The sequence below is a fragment of the Erithacus rubecula genome, assembly GCF_903797595.1.
Source record: "Erithacus rubecula genome assembly, contig: SUPER_Z_unloc_6, whole genome shotgun sequence".
Taxonomy (NCBI): Eukaryota; Metazoa; Chordata; class Aves; order Passeriformes; family Muscicapidae; genus Erithacus; species Erithacus rubecula.
Window position 1 is genome coordinate 1,113,072 of NW_027635650.1, and position 22,166 is coordinate 1,135,237.

At 42.5% G+C, this 22,166-nt stretch overlaps 1 protein-coding gene across 2 annotated transcripts; it reads right to left on the minus strand.

The window, feature by feature from the left end:
- Positions 1–2,125: 2,125 nt before the first annotated feature.
- HSDL2 (hydroxysteroid dehydrogenase like 2) lies at positions 2,126–20,438 on the minus strand. Of its 2 annotated transcripts, none has more exons than XM_079331656.1 (11): positions 20,326–20,438; positions 17,464–17,627; positions 16,959–17,057; positions 16,693–16,807; positions 11,785–11,888; positions 10,746–10,844; positions 5,805–5,999; positions 5,237–5,308; positions 3,707–3,895; positions 2,853–2,981; positions 2,126–2,417 (listed from the first exon to the last, which is right to left on the minus strand). In XM_079331656.1, exons 1-11 carry the CDS (start codon positions 20,340–20,342, stop codon positions 2,305–2,307), a joined length of 1,296 nt encoding a protein of 431 aa, XP_079187782.1. In that variant the 5' UTR covers positions 20,343–20,438; the 3' UTR covers positions 2,126–2,304. The 2 variants fall into 2 exon arrangements, with proteins under 2 accessions (XP_079187782.1, XP_079187783.1); XM_079331657.1 differs by having other exon boundaries at positions 3,707–3,878; positions 5,223–5,308.
- Positions 20,439–22,166: the final 1,728 nt, after the last annotated feature.

A 22,166-nucleotide genomic window follows, 5' to 3' on the forward strand; every position in this document is an offset into this window, starting at 1 on the left:
CTTCCTTCCTGAAAACAGTACAATCCAGGGACAGTTTGTTCAATGGCAAGGTGATAGGAAGATTCAGTCAAAACCCAGCCATTTCCCAAAGACATATCCCTAAACACACTAATGAAGATTTTCCCATGAGAGTTAATGGAACTGAGTTAGAGGGAGCATGTAAACACATACATTACACACTACTCAAAGGACAGGATCAAAGACACCTGCAAGCAGCTTGGGGCTGTCTCATGGAGGACACGCGGTGTTTTCAGAGCCAATTGCTGGCCTTAAAGACCATCTCACCATCTCCAGGACACTCTGGGCCAGCTGACAGCGCTCACCAGGTCTCGCCACCTCCTTGCCGAGGCTGCATTTCCCTGTGCCCTCAGCGGGGAGCAGCCAGCCCAGCCTGGCCCAGGGCTGCCCTGAGCCGCAGCAGCGTGTGCAGAGCACTGAGTGCAGGGCAGCGGGGGCAGCGGGGCCCTTGAGCCACTGGAAAGGATCATGGGCACAAGGCCCACACTAAAGGAGCAGCTCCTGGAAGAGCAGGGCGCTGCACGTTCTCCTTCCAGCAGCTGCCGGGTCGGGAGCTAGCTCCAGGTGGATGCTGCATTTGGGAGAGCAGAGGGGTGTCGTCCCCCTGCCCCCCAGGACCCTGGGGTTTTCTGCAGTGTAGAGGGCAGAGCACTGGACTTCTTAACAGCAGCCAGCAGTACGTATGCATTATCACCATCACTTGAGATGTTTGGTCTCCTGCAGACTCTGGTTTCCAGTACTGGATCATCTTTCCCTCCAATCCCATGTACGGCCATTCCATGTCCTAGTACATGCCAGCACTCCTGCTATCCTTCAGCAGCCAGATCCAAGCAGACTGACAGTAATCTGGGGTCAGCAGTCCGGGACTGAGCAGTGACCAACTCAGACACCACAATAGGGGTAGCAAGCAGGCACTGCCCAGTGGAGTCGGAATCTCTTGGGCACAGCCCCTGGGAGTGGTGGCACTGGTAGGTAGTTAGAGCACACAGAGCTCATGGAGCACCTCATGGAGCTCAGGCTGCCAGCCGTGCTGGTGGCTCAGCTGAGCACAGCTGCCAAAAGCATGGATCCAGGCTCTTAGTGATACCAAGCAATAGGCCAAGAGGCAATGGGCAAAACTGATGAACAGGAAATTCCACTGAAATATGAGGAAGAACTTTTTTACTGTGCAGGTGACTGCACACTGGAACAGGCTGCCCAAAGAGGTTTCATAGACTCCCTCACTGAGATATTTAAGAACCATCTGGACTCAATTCTGTGCAATGTGCTTTAGGACAATGTTGCATGAGCAGGGAGGCTGGGCCAGATGACCCAATGTGGTCCTTTCCAAACTGACCCATTCTGTGATTCTGTGAATTGTGATGAAACAAGACAAATGTGACCTTCTCAACAAAGGTCATAAGCAATTTTAAACAAGCACAGGCTTTAAAAAGTTGTAAACTTAGACATCTAAGTTAATTAAGAAATAAATCCTAAGTCTTGCAACCTTCTCAGCTTGCTCAGAAGAGTGAATGATCCAGATTCTGGGCAGTTTTTTTAGCCACCATTTTAAGTGATTGGTCCATCTGGCTTTGCAGATGCCGTCACATGAAGCAGCAGCCCTTGTGTGCACTTAGGCACTTACAAAGTGGAGGCATGCGTCATTCTACCAGTGTGCTTAAATTTTTACCAGCCAAATGGAAGGAAGGCAAACTAACTGGCTGCAGGGGTGCAGGGAGTTGGGGAAGAGAGAGAGCACATGAGTATGCACGTGTGTGAGAGTGCCTTTGCATAAGAAGAAAAGCCACTTACCACTTAGTATGGCTGTGCAGCCTAACTCAGTGCAATACAGAGGTATGAGAACATGTATAGATAATAAACTCATGAAAGGAAAAAAATTTGATATATTAATTTACCAGGTGCAACTAAACTCCGTTAAACGGACTACATTATTTTAAAGACAGCTGAGTAAATTAGGCATTGCACTCCCACGACTGATCTGCAGGGTGACATTTGCTCTACCCACCCTTTCTATGGGATGTGCACAATCAACTGGGAAAAAACTCCCTTCAGATGTCCTACATTGATCCAGAGATGAAAAATAAAGAAAACACCTGGAACCTAAGTGTACTCTTGAGAAGGAATTAGTTTAATCATGGACACCTTCTTAATGAAATGAGTTATTTCTTCTATAAAAATCTCACATTTCATCTGTATTTCTTATACTGCACAGAAAAACAAGAAATAAAAATTTAAAGCAGCATTGCATATATGTAAGGCCACTGTTGTGCTAGTATGGGCTTCCCCTCACAGTTTAGAATTAAGCTGTGAAAGCATCTTCTCGAGCTTTATTGCTAGTGCCATGTTTCCTTTAATCCTTAATTTTCCAGACATGAAGGCCAGAGTTGGCTTTAGTTTACCTAAAAAGAAGAAACAGAACTATCAGAATACCAAATGAATCGGAAAAAGCCTTTGCACAGGAGAACATAAACCCACCACAGTGAAGCCTTAGCATCTATACTCCTACCAAGTCCTCCAGATAAAAGCAGCGCACATTGAGGAAACACTGCTCAGACGTGCAGAGCACAAGCCCAACATACTGACTGGATTCTTTCTGAAGACGCACTGGCTGCTAAAATATCAGTGCCTGGTTGTTAAAAGCAGTGTAACCTTTGGCACTCCTCCTGTTCACAGGACACAGGAGTACAGAAAAATCCAAGCAGTTCTTGCCTGCACTTTCCCTTGAGCCACAAAATGCTGAAAGCTCCTCCAATCCCAGATCACAAATCCAGCAGCCAGCAGAGGCTTTTCTGGGCCTGGTACCTGCGTCCCTTGGCAAGGCCTTTGTCCCTCACCTGTGAACATTTTCACAAAGTCGGCACTCGACATGCTCATAACCACGTCAGCTGTCACTGGGGGCTTTCCGAAGCCGGCGTTCCCACCCTTGCTCTTCAGGTCAATGTACCAAGTGCCTCCACCGTCGCCTGGACGGAGTGAAGAGAGGTGAGGAGGCAGCAAAGGGAGCCAAGCCCTCGATCTCCGCAGCCCCGGCACGGCCCAGCCCCGTGGCCATTCCACTGCAGCGAGTGCTCGGCAAGGAGTCACCTCCCTGGGACAACCCGAGCACCACGGGCCGGGGCCAGGGCCAGGAGAGCCCAGAGGCTGCGCTGGGCTCACTGAGCCACTGGCAGCTGGCGCTTCTGCCGTGCCCCGAGAGCACGTGGCTGTGCCACCCCAGCCCTTCCTGCCTGTGCCACCGAAGCTGCCTGTGCCACACCAAGCGCTGTCTGTGCCACACTAGTCTTGGCTGTGCCACCCCAGCCCTGGCTGTGCCACCCCAGCCCTGTCTGTCTGTGCCACTCCAGCTGTCTGTGCCACACCACCCCTGGCTGTGCCACACCACCCCTGGCTGTGCCACCCCAGCCCTGTCTGTCTGTGCCACTCCAGCTGTGTGTGCCACACCACCCCTGGCTGTGCCACCCCAGCTCTGGCTGTGCCACCCCAGCCCTCTGGGCTGGCAGCATCGGGACAGAGGCAGCACGAGGGGCAGCAGCTCCCAGCCCCTGCTCGAGCGGCCCGGAGCAGGAGCGGCACACAGAACGGGAGAGCAGCTGCTCTGCTTTGAGACCAGCTCTTTGAAAAAAAAGTGTTGCTCTTTGAAAACACCCCGTGCCTTCTGCTAGGCTGGGCTGCACAAGGATGGGCTTACCAGACAGCTCAAACTGGAAGACACCCTGGATGCTTCTCACATACTCTTCAGTCATTGCCCCTTGAATAAGTCGGAATGTCTCTGCAACAGGACCCGATGGTTCGGCTGCAGCAGATTCTGTCTTAACCTTGGCTCCATCGGCTCCTTCCTGCTGGGATCCGCTTAATTTCTTCTCCTCCTGGGCAGCACCTATGAGAAAGATTACTTTTATCTTTCAAATACAAACCAATTTTGAAATGAATGTAGAAACATAAGCAGAGAACTCAATTTTAAAAGATTTAAGTTTCAAAGTAGGGAAAATTATTATTTTATCATTTCAGTATTACACTGACAAAGGATGCTTTCTCCACTGGGAAATTGAACAGGTGTACATCGCTAAACATAATTCTGCAATAAATTTTGACTCCTGATAGATCAAATGAAAAGTGAAAATAAAATTCCAGTAAAATTCTAATTCTTACTATTTACAGTTCATTACAGATGCTCACACAACTGTTTTGTAATGTAATCCATAACCTACTCCTGCCAACATTAAAAGAAAAACTCAGTGTCTTTAATAGCTATCACCCTCATCCCAAAATAATTCTATCTTGTCTATCTTGTAAAAAACATGCATATTTTCATAAATTCTTCTCAAAGGCTTCTAGGGTGGAAATCAATTTACTGCATTGATCACTGTGTTACTTTACCACAATGAACATGCACATTTAACAATAAAAGAAAGCTTTTGTAAATTACAAAGCCAATCAAGTTGAGCAGTCCCTTAAAATGCTGTTCAAAGTCTCTTAGGAGTCTTCAGTATCAAAAAATACTCAGGGCAGTTCTGTCAGTCCCTAGAAAATAACCTGCACTGGGAGCCCAAGGAACCAATACCATCTGTCCCTGGCAGAGTGGTCCTAGTATGACTGCTCAAGGAGTATTTCCAATAGAAAGGAATACTTCCAAGTTGGCCTCCTCTGCCCTGGCCTTATCCCTGTTCTGATACTCCTGTAAATCCACTTCAGCATTCTTGCCTTTCAACTTGACAAACAAAAATTCTGAAAAGGCAAAAGCAACACATTTCTAAAAAAAACCTCCACATTTCATCCAAGAATTATTTTAATTGCGTAAATTGTGCACATTTCATGTAAGAAGCCATGGAGGCTTTATGTCATATTCTTTTGTATAAATGAGCAAGGCAAAGGAGATATTCCAGCAAAAAATATGCTGTTTTCAATCTAATTTCTTTTTGCAGCAGTACTTACCTGTGACCTCCCTACTACCACAACTCAGATGATAAAAAAAGAATTCTTCAAAATAATGCTGACTTTACACCATGAAAGTCCTGCTGGAGGTATGATTTTTTCCCCAGTTTTAACTACGTAGTTACTTCCATAAATTGTACTCTCCAAATGAGAAAATTGTTTTTGCTAAAAAGCTTGAGTGGAGTCCAAATTCATAGTGGACAAAAGAAAAACAGAGGGCATTCATTATTCTGAAATGAAATTAATTGTGGAAATTATGGACTTGCACACACATTGCTTTTCCTACCATATCTTTCTTGCTTCACAGCTGCAGTGTCAATTTCAACATCTAAGAAGAAGTCAGGCATCAGAGTGTGACCTAAGAGGGAAGAAAAATGTAATAAATACAAGTAAATTGGATTTGCATAGTAGGAATCCATTTAATCCGAAACTTCAGTCAAGTAGTACTGTATCTCAGCTTATAAATAAATTTGAAGGAAAAACATAGCATGAAATAACATCTTTAAAGTTTAGTTCATTTAAAATCTGACCTTGAAGGCCTGTAAGGTTTCAATTAAGAACATCACCAATGAAAAACATAAAAATCTATCTCCTGATCTTTAAAAGAGTAATATAAACATCTATAGTGCAGGTAGGTTTTCTTTTCATTAAAGAATTTCTTAATTCTATTTAATGGGCATTTAAATATTAAACTCTCAGTGGATCCATAAGGGCTTTCCAGTAAGGCATGTTCTCAAAGCTGAGGCAAAACAACATTTTTTATAAACTAATTTAAGAACCCCTGGAAACAAAACTGTATTAATATCCTTCCCTCCTTCTTGAACTTACTGCTCACCTTTAAAGATCTCTTTTACCTGGTGCAATTGCATAAACATCAAAATCCTTAACTCCTTCTTCTCTCAACAGAACTTCATCAATAATGAAGTTCCCAGTGAAAGTTTTTGGTTTTGTCAAAATGCAATATGCAGCATCTGCCAGGATGTCTGTTTTCCTGCACTGTTTTTCTATTCCAGCTCCTCCCAGCATATCCATAGCAGCTGTATGTATGGCTAGAAAGTTTGGAGGGTAAGAAAACAAAGCTTTAACACTGATGACATGGAATTCTCATTTCTTTCACAAGCACACAAACTTTATTTCCCTTTCAGACCAAAGGAAACTCCAGGAAGACAGAAGCTGTAAAATACTACCAACCAACAAATAATGCTTTACAAGCAACAGTAAAATTCAGTGAAACTATCACAAGAATCAAAAAGGCCATTTTATGACGTTCACATCTCTCTACGTATTTATCAGCCCACCAGTTTTCCCTCAGTTGTTCAGGATATGAAAAACCTAACAGGACAACAGTTTTCCTCAAAGTGAAGGTATGACACATCAGTTATAAAGAGGAATTAGCTTTGGTGATTATCACATTGAAAGTCTTGATTTTTAGTCTTTTGATAACTCTCAAGAGCTACTAAGGAGTTTCTCCTAAGTTAAAGAGATACCAAATAAAAAATACCATATTACTTGTTCAGTATTCCACAGAAAGCCTGTGTTAGACAGAAGAATAAAATCCACATCTCCTAGGCTTCTGATTCTTTTATTAAGCAATTCTATTACTTCTGTGCCATTCCACTGGTGTTCTTTATGTTTCTCCCATGGGAACTACTAACATTGTGGCAGGTTCTGTCTAAGTTTGTGATTTGTTCTTCCAGGCTGAGGTATCCACTCCGTATTTTTTTCATCCTATTCCATGGAAAGGCTGTCTGGTAGCACCTTTTGATATTTGCCAACTTACTGCTTTTCCCTCATATGTTCGGCTTCATTAGTTTTCTCCTATCTGCTGTTTAAAACTCACTACCCCAAGTTTTGAGACAGATTCACAAATTCTTTCCTACGTATCAGGCCAGAAGATCATGTAAGCAGAAGGATAAACCAAATTTCTGTCTTCCTTTCAGCACTTCCATTCCACACAATTTTGACACAGAAATGATCCCAGTTCCTTAAATAGAAAAAGATACAGGCACCATGCAAGACACATGTATCTGAGTTGGATCATTTATTTACATTCTGGGAAAAAGAACAGAAGTCTTCAGCACTGGCCTGAGAGCTCCTGTTCCAATGTTCTCTTGGAGACTGCAGAAGTGTGTAGATGCCCCTGTTAGCTTCATTACTTTAGTCTTCTCTGATGAGAATTAACTTCTAGGTTTCATTTACCATTAAGCAATTTCAGCTGCTTTTTTTTTTTTTTCAAATCAATTGAACTGCTATAAATATATGTCAAAATAAAACCTGACAAATAGATATATAGTACATACATGTAGGTCTACCTAGGTCTTTTTTTCATCTTTAAGACAGTCAATAATTTGCCATTTTTTGGTCTTCTGAAGTGGTATCTGCCCTGCAAGGTTTATTTTTTTATTAACTACCAAAAGTTCAGAGACTATTTCTGTCAAATACTATAACGAAATGTATCAAGTTCTGTTGACTTAAATATATTTATTCTGAGGATTCATTAAGCTGCTCACTTTTCTTGGCCCACAGGTCTGTCACTTCTCTGCTACTGTCAACTATTATTCTTCTGAGCACAGTCACCCTATCTGCATAGATTGAAGCAAAATGGTTTCAAACAGCACTGCCTCGTAGTCTGGCTGCACATTATTACATTCATTTCATTTAAAGTGATGTGGGTTTGCCTCTAATGCACATCAACAGACTTCCCATTCTGTCCCAGGACACCTCTATTATTCCTCTGCACTCTGTGATGGGTCTGCCCCTTGCCCTTTTGACAGGTGTCCTCTTTCACTTTTAGATAAATGGAGAATTCTGGTATCTTATTGCCAACATACCTTCAAGTGTGTAAAGAATCAGATTAATGAACTAATCCTGGCATCCATACAAACACTGAGGGTAAACCCATTTGTATGAGATGATAGTGGGCTTTTAAATTAGGAACTTTGCAACTGTATTTCAGATACTCTGGAAGCCTGTAACACTGCCTCTCTGGATGACCATAATAAAGAAGTTAACTTTTTCACTTTTGGAAGATAAACCTTTCAAAAGCACATTTTTCTGTAGAAGAGAATTCACATATTATGATCTTCTTTTATACTTGATGTCACATCCGTTTTCATGGAGGCATCACTGAATGAGCACATTTTATAAAAACCTTAATGACTTTTTTTTTTTTTTTTTTGCAGGATCTCACATAGAGGAATCTTTATTTTAAGAAGCACTTATTAGAATATATATAGTTTTATCTGTAAATTTAATCTTCCTGCACTTCCAAGCCTCATGTTCTGCAGGATCCTATGGGGAACAAGTATTAGCCTGTAACCAGTAGCAGGTCCCAGTGTTCTCCTCTTACTTTAACAGGTATGGGTATGTTATCAAGGACACGGTGGAAATGTAATGCTTAAAATAAAGATACAACTGCATTTCATTTGGGTTTCCAACTTCTCCACATTAAGAATGACAGACTTTATAGAAGTTTTATTAATACCATCATAGACATTCTGTAACACCACCACATCTGAGACACAGGAACTACTACTGATACTTGAAGTGCTGCAGCATAAACCAAAACTAGAAAGAAATAATGTATTCAAGTATTCAATGTAAGATTTAATGTAACTTCTGCTTCTAAAGTTAGCCACCCCTCTGAAAAAATTTCCACTGTGGAAGGGGTGGAGAAATTCTCACAGGTTCATTTTTCCCTTGCCATGAAAAAAAGAAGAGGTCAAATTATTCAGATGGGTGGGTGAAAACAGCCACGTTGCAAAATAAATATCTAGTATAACCTGCTGGTCTCTGCAGAAAAAAATTATTTAGCTGTTAACAGGACCCATAAAGCCACTGACTCATTTCCACAACAGCAGTGGATGTTTTTTCCTGCACATCCAGAATAAGAAAGCTGTGGAAGAGCCACACAATGTGTCTATGTAGCATATGTATATGTTAACTTAAAAGACACAGGTAATCTTGTAACACCATTTTCATGAAAAAAAAAAAAGTCAAATTGGTTATCTGAAGTTTCATATCATGTGTCTATGTGAATTAGATACTCTGAATTAATTCCTTTACTGTCCCTAACTCTTATAGGCAATATATATTGTTAAATCAGTCAACGACCAAAAACCACACAATAGGTAGGTAAAAGGTCACTTGTGTTAATGAGAAACCATTCCCACCTACTGGATTCCGAGGAGATATAAAACCCACTTAGCAGTGTCATTTTAAAAACATGGAGGGTGGGATCTAGGGAGCTAAAGATCAAGAATCAGGTTGCATGGTTGTGCTCCAGATGACACAGATACTGTGAAACCTTCATTGAAAATTTCTGAGGTTTGCCTGGGGCACTCAAGAAGCAAGTAGGTGGAACCAATGCATATTTCTTTTAACTGCCTCAGAAATAAAACAATAAAATACATATTTGAAACCTGAAAGGTGAACTTTGATTCCACCACAAAGCAATCCATATTCTTAAGTTAAGTATTAACTTAAGTATATTAAGTATTCTTAATGTACTTGCATTCAGTACACCACAGATGAAGACCTAATTGTCATCAAAATTTTGTGATGGTATAATTATCATAGCAATATCATTATAATTTTAAAAGTCAATCCCTTACCAAAATATTTCTGTGGGTAGAACTTACAGAGTGAGCAGAACTATGAAGCAACCATTTACTGAAAGCTTTTAAGATGCAAGCATCGAGACCAATGAAAAAGCTAATTGTCTAACTGTTGATCACCTACTGTATTCAAGCTAGGAGATTTGGCTGATTTTATCTGAAATAGTTAAGCTTCTCTCATATTTCTCACTTCAGAGAAAAAAGATGAGAGAGCTCTAGTTCCCACTAAAGGTAAAAAGGCGCCTGCAATTCCTAACACGAAAATATTGAAAAGTGTCTGTGTACAAACACTTCTGAAAACTGGAGCACCATCCTCAGAAGAGGATCTTGGTTCATACTTTTATCCCCTCTTCCTTCTTCCTTCCTTGCACTCACTAAGGAAATAAACACTGTGGCAATGTTTTCTAACACAATGACTGGGCTTACACCACTAAAGGTCAGGATTAGTCTCTGTCTCATATTGATTTTAATACCCAGTATCATTTCTGCCCATAGACAAGACTTGGGAAAAAGAGACTGGCCTCCTTGGCAAACAGCTGGACAAGCCTCAAACAGAAGTCCTTATCCTCACTGACCCACACAAAAGAAATTGAAGCTAGTAAAACATAGGAGCATTGAGCTATTTTCCTCACAGAGCTCTTTAATTTCTTGTAGTTTGCAATTAGATGATTCTGTGAAAAACTCTTCACAGAATTGCACTGGGCCAAAATTTCTAGGAAAAGGCTTTTAAAAAATTATTTCCACATGTCCAGAAGTATCTATCTTGTCAGTAAGCTCTCGCAGTTTAACTAGCAAGGAATTCTAAATAGTACTACATACACAGATGTTCAATACCCACTCATTAAAGCACACAATTATTTTTGTGATTCTGACCAAACCAAAACACTGGGTGAATCAGAAAAAGCACAACAGACAAGCCAAACACTACACACACACTTCAACCAACTGTGTGGTTTCAAACTAGCTGAAGATGGGTTTAGATCAAATTGGCAGTAGTGTAGTGAAAACTAGCAATGAAAACCAGGACCCCTGCAAGATGAAAAAATAATACATAAAATAACTGCTCAGTCATTTTAACCTTTTCCAGAAGAAGTCTTAATTATATTCAGTGTCAAACAAAACAAGCTTTAGCAAACAAAATACACAAAGTCAGAATTTCAGCAATATTTTAAAAAATACCTGTTTTAGGCCATAAAGCATTGACAGCAACTTCTCCTCTAAATTCTTCTGCCATTCCCAAGACACACATGGACATCCCATATTTAGAAATGGTATAAGCTAAGAGAAGAAGTGAAAAAACAAGAAAGGTTACACTCTACGTAAAATCTAATTTAAATTATGAATGGAAGATAAAACAGATAATTGGTTCACATGGAAGATTCAGGGCTTTAAGAAAAAACACTGCTTTCCTACAGTCAAAATCTCTCCCTTCTATCTGCCACCTCCAGCAGATACTAACTGTAGTCTGTCATCTTTTCACTGCAAACAAAATGAAAGCTACATGTTCTGCCAAAAATAAAGCTGAAGCCTAGGTGCATGGTGATTTTGTCACTTTTTTTATACACAGCACACTGACAAGAGTGATCAATTTTTGTAGAAATGCCTAAGGCATACTAGCTGTTAAGGACAAAACTTGTATCCTATATACCAAAAAAGTGGGGGACAGGAATTCTATATCCTTGCTACCTATCTACTTTGAGAAGAGAAACTTCCTTGGGGAAAGAACTGGAACTTGCTGGAGTTTAACATTACAAGTGTCCAAAACAGAAAGTTCTTCTACAGTTTTAAAATGAGCAACACTAACTTCAAGATAACATGGAGTACTTTTTCCACCTCAAAATAATTTACATAATGAAAGACAATATTGAGCCTTGTCCATAGTAAAAAACCCATGAAGCAGAATCAGTAAGAAAACAAATTCTGGGTTTTAGTCTTATTTGGAGCAGAAAATATGTAATCCTAACAATTCCCACAGAAAAGCAAAGACTTACCCTGAAAAAAGAAGGACAGATGATGCCTTGAAGCCTGCCCTACATTTTCCCACAAAACAATATCTTGTAGGTCAGGCACAAAATGCTTTGAGGAACCATTAGGTGCCAGTCTGTACGTAGTGCTAAAGATACAAGAGCTGGCATTCTGCACTGGCACTACTGCACGCTTCATCAGGTACTTACACGTTTCTCACAAAATAGCAACAAAGGCTCTGGCTGCTACTCACCGCAATGATTTTTGAACCACATGGGATTCAGATTCATAGGTGGGCTAAGGTTCAGGATATGGGGGTTCTTACTCTTCCTCAAGTGGGGAAGGCATGCTTTAGACCTGTAAGATAGATTCAGACATATCACTCGCCTCTTATTTTACAGAATACCTATAATTACAGCAAAAAAAATACTAGTAGACCAGTATCTTCACAACAGCCCAAGACAAAACCTCTTCTCGTACCAGCGGAGGTAAAGAACAAAAAAACATCTGCTGCAGATCACTTATATCAGGCCTATTACTCATTCCTCCAAACTGAACTACATTCTCCAACCACTGCATCAGCTTGACCTAAGTCTGATTTTCCAGATACTCAGAAGCCATAATCTCCTTGTAACAGTTCTGATAGGAGCAACAAAACACTCCAAGACAACAACCAAAATTAACAGTGCAGAGCATAATTTAGTCATAAAAATAGTATCTTCTGATCCCATACCTATTTCTTTCTTAAAACAATGTTGAAGAGATAATACTGCATGGCAGAATGCGATCACAAATATTCCAAAGAAAACTGAGAACTTATTCTCTTGTAAGAGAATTCTACTTTGAATGTATATATCTCTGCAAATTGGAACTTCTATTTTACAGAAACTGTCTTTTGACTTCACTTTTAGCACTAGGGTACAAGTTTATATTTGATCTCTGCTTGAGACTTTTTAATCCAGCCTCACAGGGTGAAAACATCACAAAATATGATCATATATTCCAACAGGACCCACACATACTTTCAGTCACAAAGGGAACAGCTTCAACACCTTCCATAGCAAAATCACCATAGCAGTAAAGTATAAATAATTTACCACCTCCTTAACTGTCCTGAGGTCTCAACACTTTTCAGTGGCAGGTTCACTAACAGATGCCTCAATTTCTTAATACATAGGAACCAAGGAACTTAGCTGCCATTATTGAAACTTGGTGGGATAAATCCCATGACCTAACTGTAACCATTGATGGCTACAACCTGTTCAGAAAGAACAGGGGAGGAATGAGAGACAGAGAGGTTGCTCTCTACACCAAATGGATTGAGTGTGATGAGTCATCTCTGAAGAACAACCTGTGAACTGAAGAAGAAAAACAATGAGCAGATAAAAGCCTGTGGGTAAGAAACAGAGACTGAGGCAACAAAGGGAACCTTACGGTTGGTGCCACTACAGGTCCCTGACCAAGGCTAGCCTATTGATGAGACCTGGCTCCAGCTACAGGAAGGATCACACTCAAAGGCTCTTGTTTGGGTAGGAGACTTTAGCCACGCCAGTGTCTGCTGGAAAAAGTAGCAGAGTGAGCTGTGGGCAATCAAGGACATTCCTGGAATGAATGGAGCATAACTCCTTAACCCAGGAAATAACTGTACCAAAAGGGCTGCCATACTGAACCTGATGGTCACAAACCTAAGTGAGCTAATCAAGGCCCCCACGATGGGAGACAGCCTGGACTGCAGCAATCACACACTGGTGGAGCTCACAGTTTGGAGGGAAATGGGTCAGGCAAAGAGTAAAGTCAGGGCCCTGAGCTTCAGAAGAGCAAAATTCCAGTTCTTCAAGGAGTCAGTCAATAGGAACCCTTGCAATGCTGCCCTCAGAAACAAGAGAGCAGGATAGAACCGGCAGATCTTTAAGGGCAACTTCAACAGAGGGCAAGAGCTAGTGATAAACAGTGATGGCACAAGAAATTGGCAAGGAAGGCAAGAGTGTGGCATGGAGGAGTACAAGAACTGCTTGTCAAACTAAAGGACAAGAAACAAACACATAGCTAGTGGAAGGAGGGAAAAGTATCCTAGGAAAATATATTGACACGGACTTGTTGTATAGGTTTGGGGTGAGGAAAGCCCAAGCAAAGCTGGAGCTGAACTCTATAAGGGATGCAAAGAATAACAAGTAAGGCTTCGATAGATCTATCAGCCATAAAAAGAAGGCAAAGAAAGTGTATACACACGTACCCCAGGATAAGCAAGGCTGGAAAACTGGTAACAACTGATGACAAGAAGGGTGAGAGACAGCTTTTTCTGCCTCGGTCTTTAATGGCAATTTCTCTTCCTACACCTCTTAAGTGGATGGAGAGCAGGACAGGGATTGGGGGAGCAAAGTTCTTCCTATTTTAAGTGAAGATCAAGTGTCTCACCATCTGAGGAACCTGGACACAGTCATGTCCATGGGGCCTGATGACATGCATTTCAGAGTCCTAAGAGTCCTAAGGTTGATGTAGGTGCCAAGCCACTCTCCATATTTGAAAAACTGTGGAATCAAGTAAAGACCAAGGTGTCTAGAAAAAGGAGACATAGCAATGTTTAAAAAGGGTGGACAGGAGAATCCCAGGAACTACCAACCTCACCTTCATGCCTGGGAAGATCATGGAACAGATTCTCCTATAACTGGGAGGTGATCCTAAGACAGGGAGGTGATTTGGGACAGTCAGAAGGTCTTCATCAAGGGCATGTCCTCCCTGATAAACCAAATGGCTTTCTATGATGGAAGGACTACACCAGTGCACAAGGGTAGCACTACAAGTGCCATTTAGCGCGTACAGCTTTAGAGTAAGTTCCTTATAACATCCTTCTATCTAATGTGGACAGAGAAGATTTGATGGGCAGACTGTTCAGTGGGGATAAAGAATTGCTTGGACACTGGCATCCAGAGGGCAGCGATCAATGGCTCAGAGTCCTGATGGACATCACCAACAAGTGGTGTCTCCCACAGGCTGGTACTGGGACCAGTGTTATTCCATGTCTCCATCAATGATACAGACAAAGGGATCAAATGCACCCTCAGCAAATTTGCAGATGATCCCAAACTGAGTGGGGCTGTTGACACACCCGAAGGCCAGGATGCCATTTAGAGGGACCTGCACATGTTTGAGAACTGAGCCTGTGGGAATCTCCTGAGGTTTAACATGACCAAGTACAAGGTGCTGCATGTGGTCAGGACACTCCCAATATCAACACAGGCTGGGGAATGAACACATTGAAAGCAGCCCTGTTGGAAGACTGTGGGATGCTGGTGGATGAAAGGCTGGGCATGACCCAGCCATGAGCACTCCCAGCCCAGAAAACCAAACACGTCCTGGGCTGCATCCAAAGCAGTGTGGGCAGCAGGGAAGGGAGGGGATTCTGCCCCTCTGCTCTGCTCTGGTGAGACCCCACCTGGAACACTGCATTCAGCTCTGAGGTCCCCAAAGGAAGGACACTGGATTTTGGAGATAACTCCAGAGAAGACCACCAAGTTGATTAGAGGGATGGAACAGCTCTCCTGCAAGGACAGGCTGAGAATTATTCTGTCTGGGGAAGAGAAACTCTGGGGTCACCTTACTGAAGCTTTCTAGCACGTAAGGGGGCTACAAGGAGGTGGGGAGGGACTTTCCATAACGGCATGGAGTGAGAGAACAAGGGGGGGAATGGCTCTAAATTGAAATAGGACACGTTAAGATTAGATATCAGGAAGAAATTTTTTACTCTGAGAGTTGTAAGGCACTGGAAGAGGTTGCCTAAGAAATTGTAGATTCTCCACCCATTGAAGTGTTCAAGGCCAGCTGGATGGGCTCTGAGCAACTTGGTCTGTGGGAGATGTCTCTGCTTGTGGGGTGGCTTGGAAGAAGACAATGTTTTAAGCTCTTGTCCAGCCCAATCCATTCCATGATTTAACAATTCCATGATTCTATGTCATATATACAAGTATACTCTGTAAGACAAGGCATCTCCTAACACTGCCTCTACACAGGCAAAAAATCCACACCATTTTTTGTAAGCCACTGTAATTTTCTGAACATTAAACTGGAAGTAGGTCTCTACAAATTACAATCAAAATCAACATGTTTTCTCAACTGAGAATTACAAAGGCAATGACAAAGACCATTCCCTTGAGTGGCACTGCTTTTTATTACGCTCTTCCACTTGCAGCACCTGATTTTAATCTTTCCAAGGCAGAATAGGACCAAAAATAATTTAAGAATTGTCCATTGCCACAGCAATACAGTTGAATCCATTCAGCAATTTCTAAAGAGCTGGCAGCCAGACTGACCTGCACAAAGGAGAATGACAATCATCCTATTCTAGATTGGAGGACTGGACTAGGTGACCTTTAAAGGCACCTTCTAACCCAAACTATTCTATAATTCTGTGGTAATACTTCGATACAAACCTCTCTGATCACACCAAACAACATCTGAATTTAGAGAATCTCCATCATCCTACGGGGTTTTTTTAATAAACCCTGTAAAAATCAAAGTCTTCATTTTAAGATGGTGCTTTAAATGACATCCTGAAATGCAATGATGATTCAACTTTCTAAATCTACCTCCAAATATGTGCAAAATAAGGACCCTGGGAATTGTGAAATCAAATCTTGGTAGGTTCATTTAAATAAATAACAGAATTGATAAGCAGAAAGTAGGTGGAGAACACTTTGAATCATTAAATTACATCTTTAACATTTCTCTTTTAAGTATGGTGAGTTACACAACATTTCTAAACATGAGAAAGAGTCTTATGAGAAGAACGCTGACAAGTAAGATATTGACTTGATGTATACAAAAATTGAGTCATTTTGCTTGAAATGAAAGAGCATCAGCATTTAACAAAGCCAAGCTGGAGCTTCATTTGAAAAAAATTACTTTTTTCTTCCTATATGTATGGAGGAGCTTGTGAACATTTAATGAGTGCAGTAATAAGTTTTCTGTTTACTCCAACTTGCAAATAATTCTTGGAAATATTAATTCAAATCAGTTGACCAATAACTGAGCAATCTCCTGTGAGCACATGCAGAATATCTGCACACAGATTCTAGGGCAGCAAGATGACCAGCTACAGAATTTCTCAGAAAAACTGAAATAACATTCTGTTACAATGGCTCTGCTTCCTTCTCCCAGCACTTACGTAAGATAGGTTCCTCGTACATTGACATCCATCATAAGATTGACCTTCTTCGTTGTTGTTTCCAAAGTGCCCGTCAAAGAGATGGCGCTTGCATTATTCACCAAAATATCAATCCCTGGTTTTAAAGTAAGCCATTTCAGATTAGCATTTAATGAAAAAAAAAAAAACAAAACAAAAAATACACCAGTAAGGCAGGCAGGCTTTTTTTTCTTTTTGTTTGAACAATCTGCCTGTTGATGCCTGCCTTCCCCCACACCTTAACTTACCTCCAAAAGTCTTCACAGCTTTCTCCACAGCATTAATGATTTGCTGTTCTTCCCTCACATTAACAATACATGGCAAAGCCTTTCCTCCAGCTGCTTCAACTGCACAATTGAAAAATTAAACACTTAAAAATTTGCACAGATGGAGCAACTAATATGAACCTTCTGAGAATCTCTCAGGCAATTACATGCTTCAGGACACCACTGAAAATCACACACTCGAATTGTGATCTTTTAACTCGTTTTATGAGGAACACGGAGGCCAAAACCAAATCTTAAAACTGTGAATGTTTATTTCATACATCTCAAGTAGCATAGTGTTTTTACATTTATATACACACACGCATACTCATTACAGGAACATTACAGCATTCTTGGGAGGAAAGAGAAGCACTAAGCTTATTTTAGTGAAGGTGAACTAGAACTAAGAGTCCATGCATTTTTCTACTCAGGTATGGTAATAAATGGCTATAAACCCAGCCCAGCACCTTCATTTGTTACAACTTACTTTCTTCTGCAGCAGTATAAATAGTCCCTGGAAGAGTAGGATGGGGCTCAGCTGTCTTGGCAGCTATCACAACGTTGGCACCATCCTTGGCAGCTTTCAAAGCAATGGCCTTGCCAATGCCCCGGCTTGCACCTGTGATGAAGAGAGTGCATCCTGCCAATTTCCTAAAGGTGAAGGGGTGAGTGCACAGTAAAAAAGAGAAGAATAAAGCAGTTAATCATTTGACTTTTATCAGACTCCTAGGGCAAATGTAATTAGGACAGTCTCCCAACCAGAAAAATGCCTTCATCCTTTTACTACGAAAATAGCCTGGAGAATACAAAAGGAATGGCACTGCTACAGAAAGTATCACCAATGCAAGATCACACTCGAAGTTTGCAAACACTATAAAGAAGGTTACACAGGCCACCCTGTTACTTTTCTCCCTTTCTGCAAAAAGATCCAACATACTGTTTTACAACAGAGGTGCTGTGTTCCGCAACAATGGAAGAGGAGGAATTTATAAAAACAAAATGCTAGTTTCCAACAAGACAATACATCTAGGCAAATCTCTGATGTCTCAACGTGGTATAAAGTACCAAATCTGGAACCACAATGCCATATGCAAATGTCAAAAGCTTTATTTTCAGAAATGGAAATTCTTCTCTTAAATCTTCTACACTCAACAGCTTCCCAGTAACTGCATGTAGTCCAACGGGTCCTCCAAATAAATAGGTCCAATCAACTTAGAGAAACTAATAAGTTTTAAAGCCTAAGAAGGATGCCTGGCTAACACAGTATCACTGAATTTTTGGAAAGAAAAATATCAACTCCACAAACATATTCAATGATAAAGCCTTTTACCAAACAGGTTTTCCATATGAAGGAATGTGTTTTTCGGTGCTCTCCATAAAGCTCATGTTGTTTTATGTAACACTGTAGCAAAACTCAGGAGGTTCAGGTTTTTAACCTCAGTTGAAGAATTCATATAAACTATGTGCAACAGAGACTTCACTTTTTGCTTGCATCACAAACATCACATCACAAATCCTACCAAAGCTTACGCTCTGAGCTTCCATCAGTTTTCTAATTTTCTCATTTTCATTGTTTTTCCCCCTATGCTTTCAGATGTGGTTTTTTTTTCCCCTCTAATATGAGCACATCTATCTCTTAAATGCTCTCTAGGAGAATGTTCGCTTTCAAAAGGCAGAAAATTGGAATGGGGCAGAAAGGGGGGAAGCCTCTTCTTCTTCCTGAAGAGGCAAGGCTGAGCATCTACAGGATCTCAGAAAGTCAACCATGTCCTGAAGGTGCCATTTCAAACAGCTTTTATCTGCAAAATGTTAAGAAACTCAGAAAGGCACAGGAAGAAAAATATCTAAACAGAAGAGTGAACCACAAAAAACTATTGCCATGAGTTCAGTCTCATGAACAATGAGCAAAGTTCAACTCTGGAATATAACAGTCAAAACACAAAACTAAGTAAGAAAGGCTGGAACCTAGTGTCCACCTTCAACCAACCAGTATGAGGTCAGCACAATTCACTTTAGTCGTGGAAGAAGTAAATGGGTTCCAGCAGGAAGCAGCTCTGGAGAAGAAAACAGCAAAGAAAAGCTGATAGGGGCTTTAAGCCCTGCCTGGGGCTGGAGTGGTCTACACAGGAAGACAAGAAGGTGTACCAGGAGACTAGCAGGGCTATGCAGGGGACTTGTGACTCATATTCCAAGCAAAAGCATCATTCAGAGAGTGGGTGCAAAGACAGGACACAAATAAGGAATTAGAAACATTACCAGGGCAAAATTATTGGGGCACCAAAAGCTCACATACTTCTGCTACACTGGCAGGAAAAGCAGGCCCTTTGCCCTTTGCCCAGCAGAGTGGGTGAATGCAAGTCTTTCAACACTGCTGTAATATTTTTGCCTCATATTTAAGACCTGATGCTATGATCTGGATGCATGTGCAACCTGACAGATACAAAAACTGGGTGGTTGGTCAGGCTCAGAGTGTGGTGGTTGGTTAGTCATATTCGCAAGACAAAGGATTTATTTCTTAATTCACTTGGCAGCCCAATAGTTTAAAGTTTATAAAGCATATCTGCCTGGCTAAAATTTCTTATGGCCTGTATTGCAAAGGTCACATCTGCATCACTTCCATCAGAGTTCAATTCTGCTAATAAGACAGAAAACATCAAATTAACATCTGTGCCCTACAGTCTTGAAAAACATTAAGATTGGTTCCTTTCCCACAATGACTGCCAATAAAGACCTTCAGTGTTAAAAGGGACAGTTTTAACAGCTTACACAGATGTTAGGATATAATAATCCTATTTATAACACACAGTAACAAATAATAACTTATCTGCCCAGCTGTTAGCAATGTTGGCCTCTGAAACCAGAAGGCAAAAGGCAGAAAATACCTCTAAATTAAGATCTTGTGCCGGAAGAAAATTTGACTGCCAGGTAAGACAGTAGTAGACGACTATAATACTACAAAATAATAACAACAAAAATAACATTAATAACAAAAATATCATTATCAACAACAATAGTAACAATAATAATAAGTAACTGTACTTTAATATAAATGTTCCACATGAAATTATTGATACAGTGCCTAATTTACACTGAACTCCTCCAATAACCATTTCCCTCGCAAAAGGCCCCGTTCAAGTGCACGACCCGAAGCGCTCGTCCCGGGCTGCCCGGGGCCCCTCGGCGGCCCGGCCCCGCAGGGACACGGGTGTCCCCCGCTACAGCCCCCCGTCCTCGGCCGGCCGCCAGACCGCAGTGCGACAGCGCTCAGGGGTGTGCGGCGCAGCCCCGGCGGCCCCGAGAGCCCTGGGCGGCGGCGCGGCGCGGCCCCGGCGCGGCGGGGACACCTTACCCGGTGTTGGGCAGCATGGCGGCGGGCCGGGGCAGGGCGGGGTCGGGCCGGGCCGGGGCCGCTCCGCTGCGCAGCCGCCGCGTCCGCTCAGGGCGGGGCCGGGGCCGGGACTGCTCCCGGGGCTGACCCCGGAGCTGCTCCCGCTCCCGCCGCCGCCCCGCCGCCGTGCCTGGGGCTGTGGACACAGCGTGGCGGGGCTGGTGGGCTCGGGGACGCGAGCTAACCTGAGACTGGAAACGGGCCTACGCGGGATGAAGGGTGGAACTGGAAGGCTTTCCGCGTCCTTTCCTTCCCCGTGTGCGTGAAATTATGCTTTGGTCTCTTGCCAGTTCTACTCAAATCACTGGAGCTTTGCCTCTTTGCCGTCTTCTGGAGTGTTGTGTCCAGTTCAGGGCTCCTCAGGACAAGAGAGACAAGGAGTTACTGGAGTCAGTCAAGCAGAGAAGCCCCAAGATGATTTGGGCCCTGGAGTATTTCTCTTCTGGGGAGGGCACACTGCGAGAGCTGGGCTTGTTCACTCCAGGGATGACCAAGAGGAGATCTCCTTAATGCACATAAATATATCTAAGGTGTATGCCGAGGCCATGGTTCCAGACTCTTCTCAGTGGTGTCCAGAGACAGAATAAGGAGCAGTGGCCATAAACTAAACCACAATAATTCCTGAAACTGAAACATGATGAAGAACTTTATGTTGAGGGTGGAGAGCACGGGAACGGTCTGTCAATGGAGGCTGTGTCATCTCTAGGTCACCGTGCCTTAACAGGGTGGTTGAAGTAGATAATCTCCAAAGGTCCTTTCCAACTCTAATGATTCTGTGATTCCCTGTTTATTAGAAAGCCTGCAGTAGAATCCTCTGTCCTTGTTCGCCTAGCCACACCTAGTCTCTCCTTCATCCTTTCCCCTAGTACCTCTTATTTCAGAATAACTGCAAGGTCAGCCCTTGCCTCCATGCCCTACACGTGTAACTTTTCCTCATCCTTCTTCTGCTGCCTAAGCAAGACTCTGACCTCCTCCCATCCTTGCCATGCTGACCACCTGTTACTGTGGTTGGAAAACCTCCCACCAGGTTCCACCTTTGGCTTGTCTTTCCCCTTTCAGCTCTCACAGAGGATCTGTGCAGCATGCTGAGAGGGCTTCAGGTTTCATGGGGAGCTGATGGCAGAAGGGGAAATCAATCACCTGGTAGGTGTGAACTTGCTGGAGGAATTGAGACAGGTGGTTTTACTGACTTCAGCAGAAATCAAAGTGAGCCCTGAGCAGATGGACTAGTCTATGTATAAGTATACTTGGTTGTTGGTTAATTTCACTGCAGTTCACAGTGTCACAAGGCAGCAGATTCCTGCATGACTGAGGCATGAGCAGGCTAAAGGGGTCAAGGGCTGTCTGAATTCTTTGTTACTCTAACACCTTCCATATCACCTGCTTTCCCAGGGTTGACATTCCACGCAGAGGGAAATAATAGTGCATTGCTGAGATCTTCAGACATGCTTTTCCTTCATTCTCCCTCCAGCTACTCAGCCCGAATGACCAAGGCACGGCATGATTGCCACAGCTGCATGCACAGACCATTAGCCTTGTGACTGCAGTGTCCTCCATGGAAGTGAGCCATCGTGTCTGTGTGTAGAGCTGCCACTTTCAGCCATATTCACAAGGACCTGCAGGACAAATCCCTGGTCATCATGGTTCAGGCATCTTCACCTCGATTGTTTGTTTTGTTGCTTTTTCCCCCCAGTATGTAATAGGGGAACTTGAGCTATAAGACTTTTTTTCTGTATCAGGAGGGTCAGTTGACCTCCTGGAAGGTTTTTGGTTTTTTTTATCATGAGGGGCAGAAAGCATTT

Bases quoted from the DNA above. Each gene is read 5' to 3' on its own strand.
- HSDL2 (XM_079331656.1), bottom strand. The intron at 6,000-10,745 runs GTATTTTTTAAA...CAAACTTTCTAG, and splicing joins TGCTTTATGGCCTAAAACAG to CCATACATACAGCTGCTATG. The intron at 5,309-5,804 runs GTAAAAGAGATC...CTTCCCTCTTAG, and splicing joins TGTTTATGCAATTGCACCAG to GTCACACTCTGATGCCTGAC.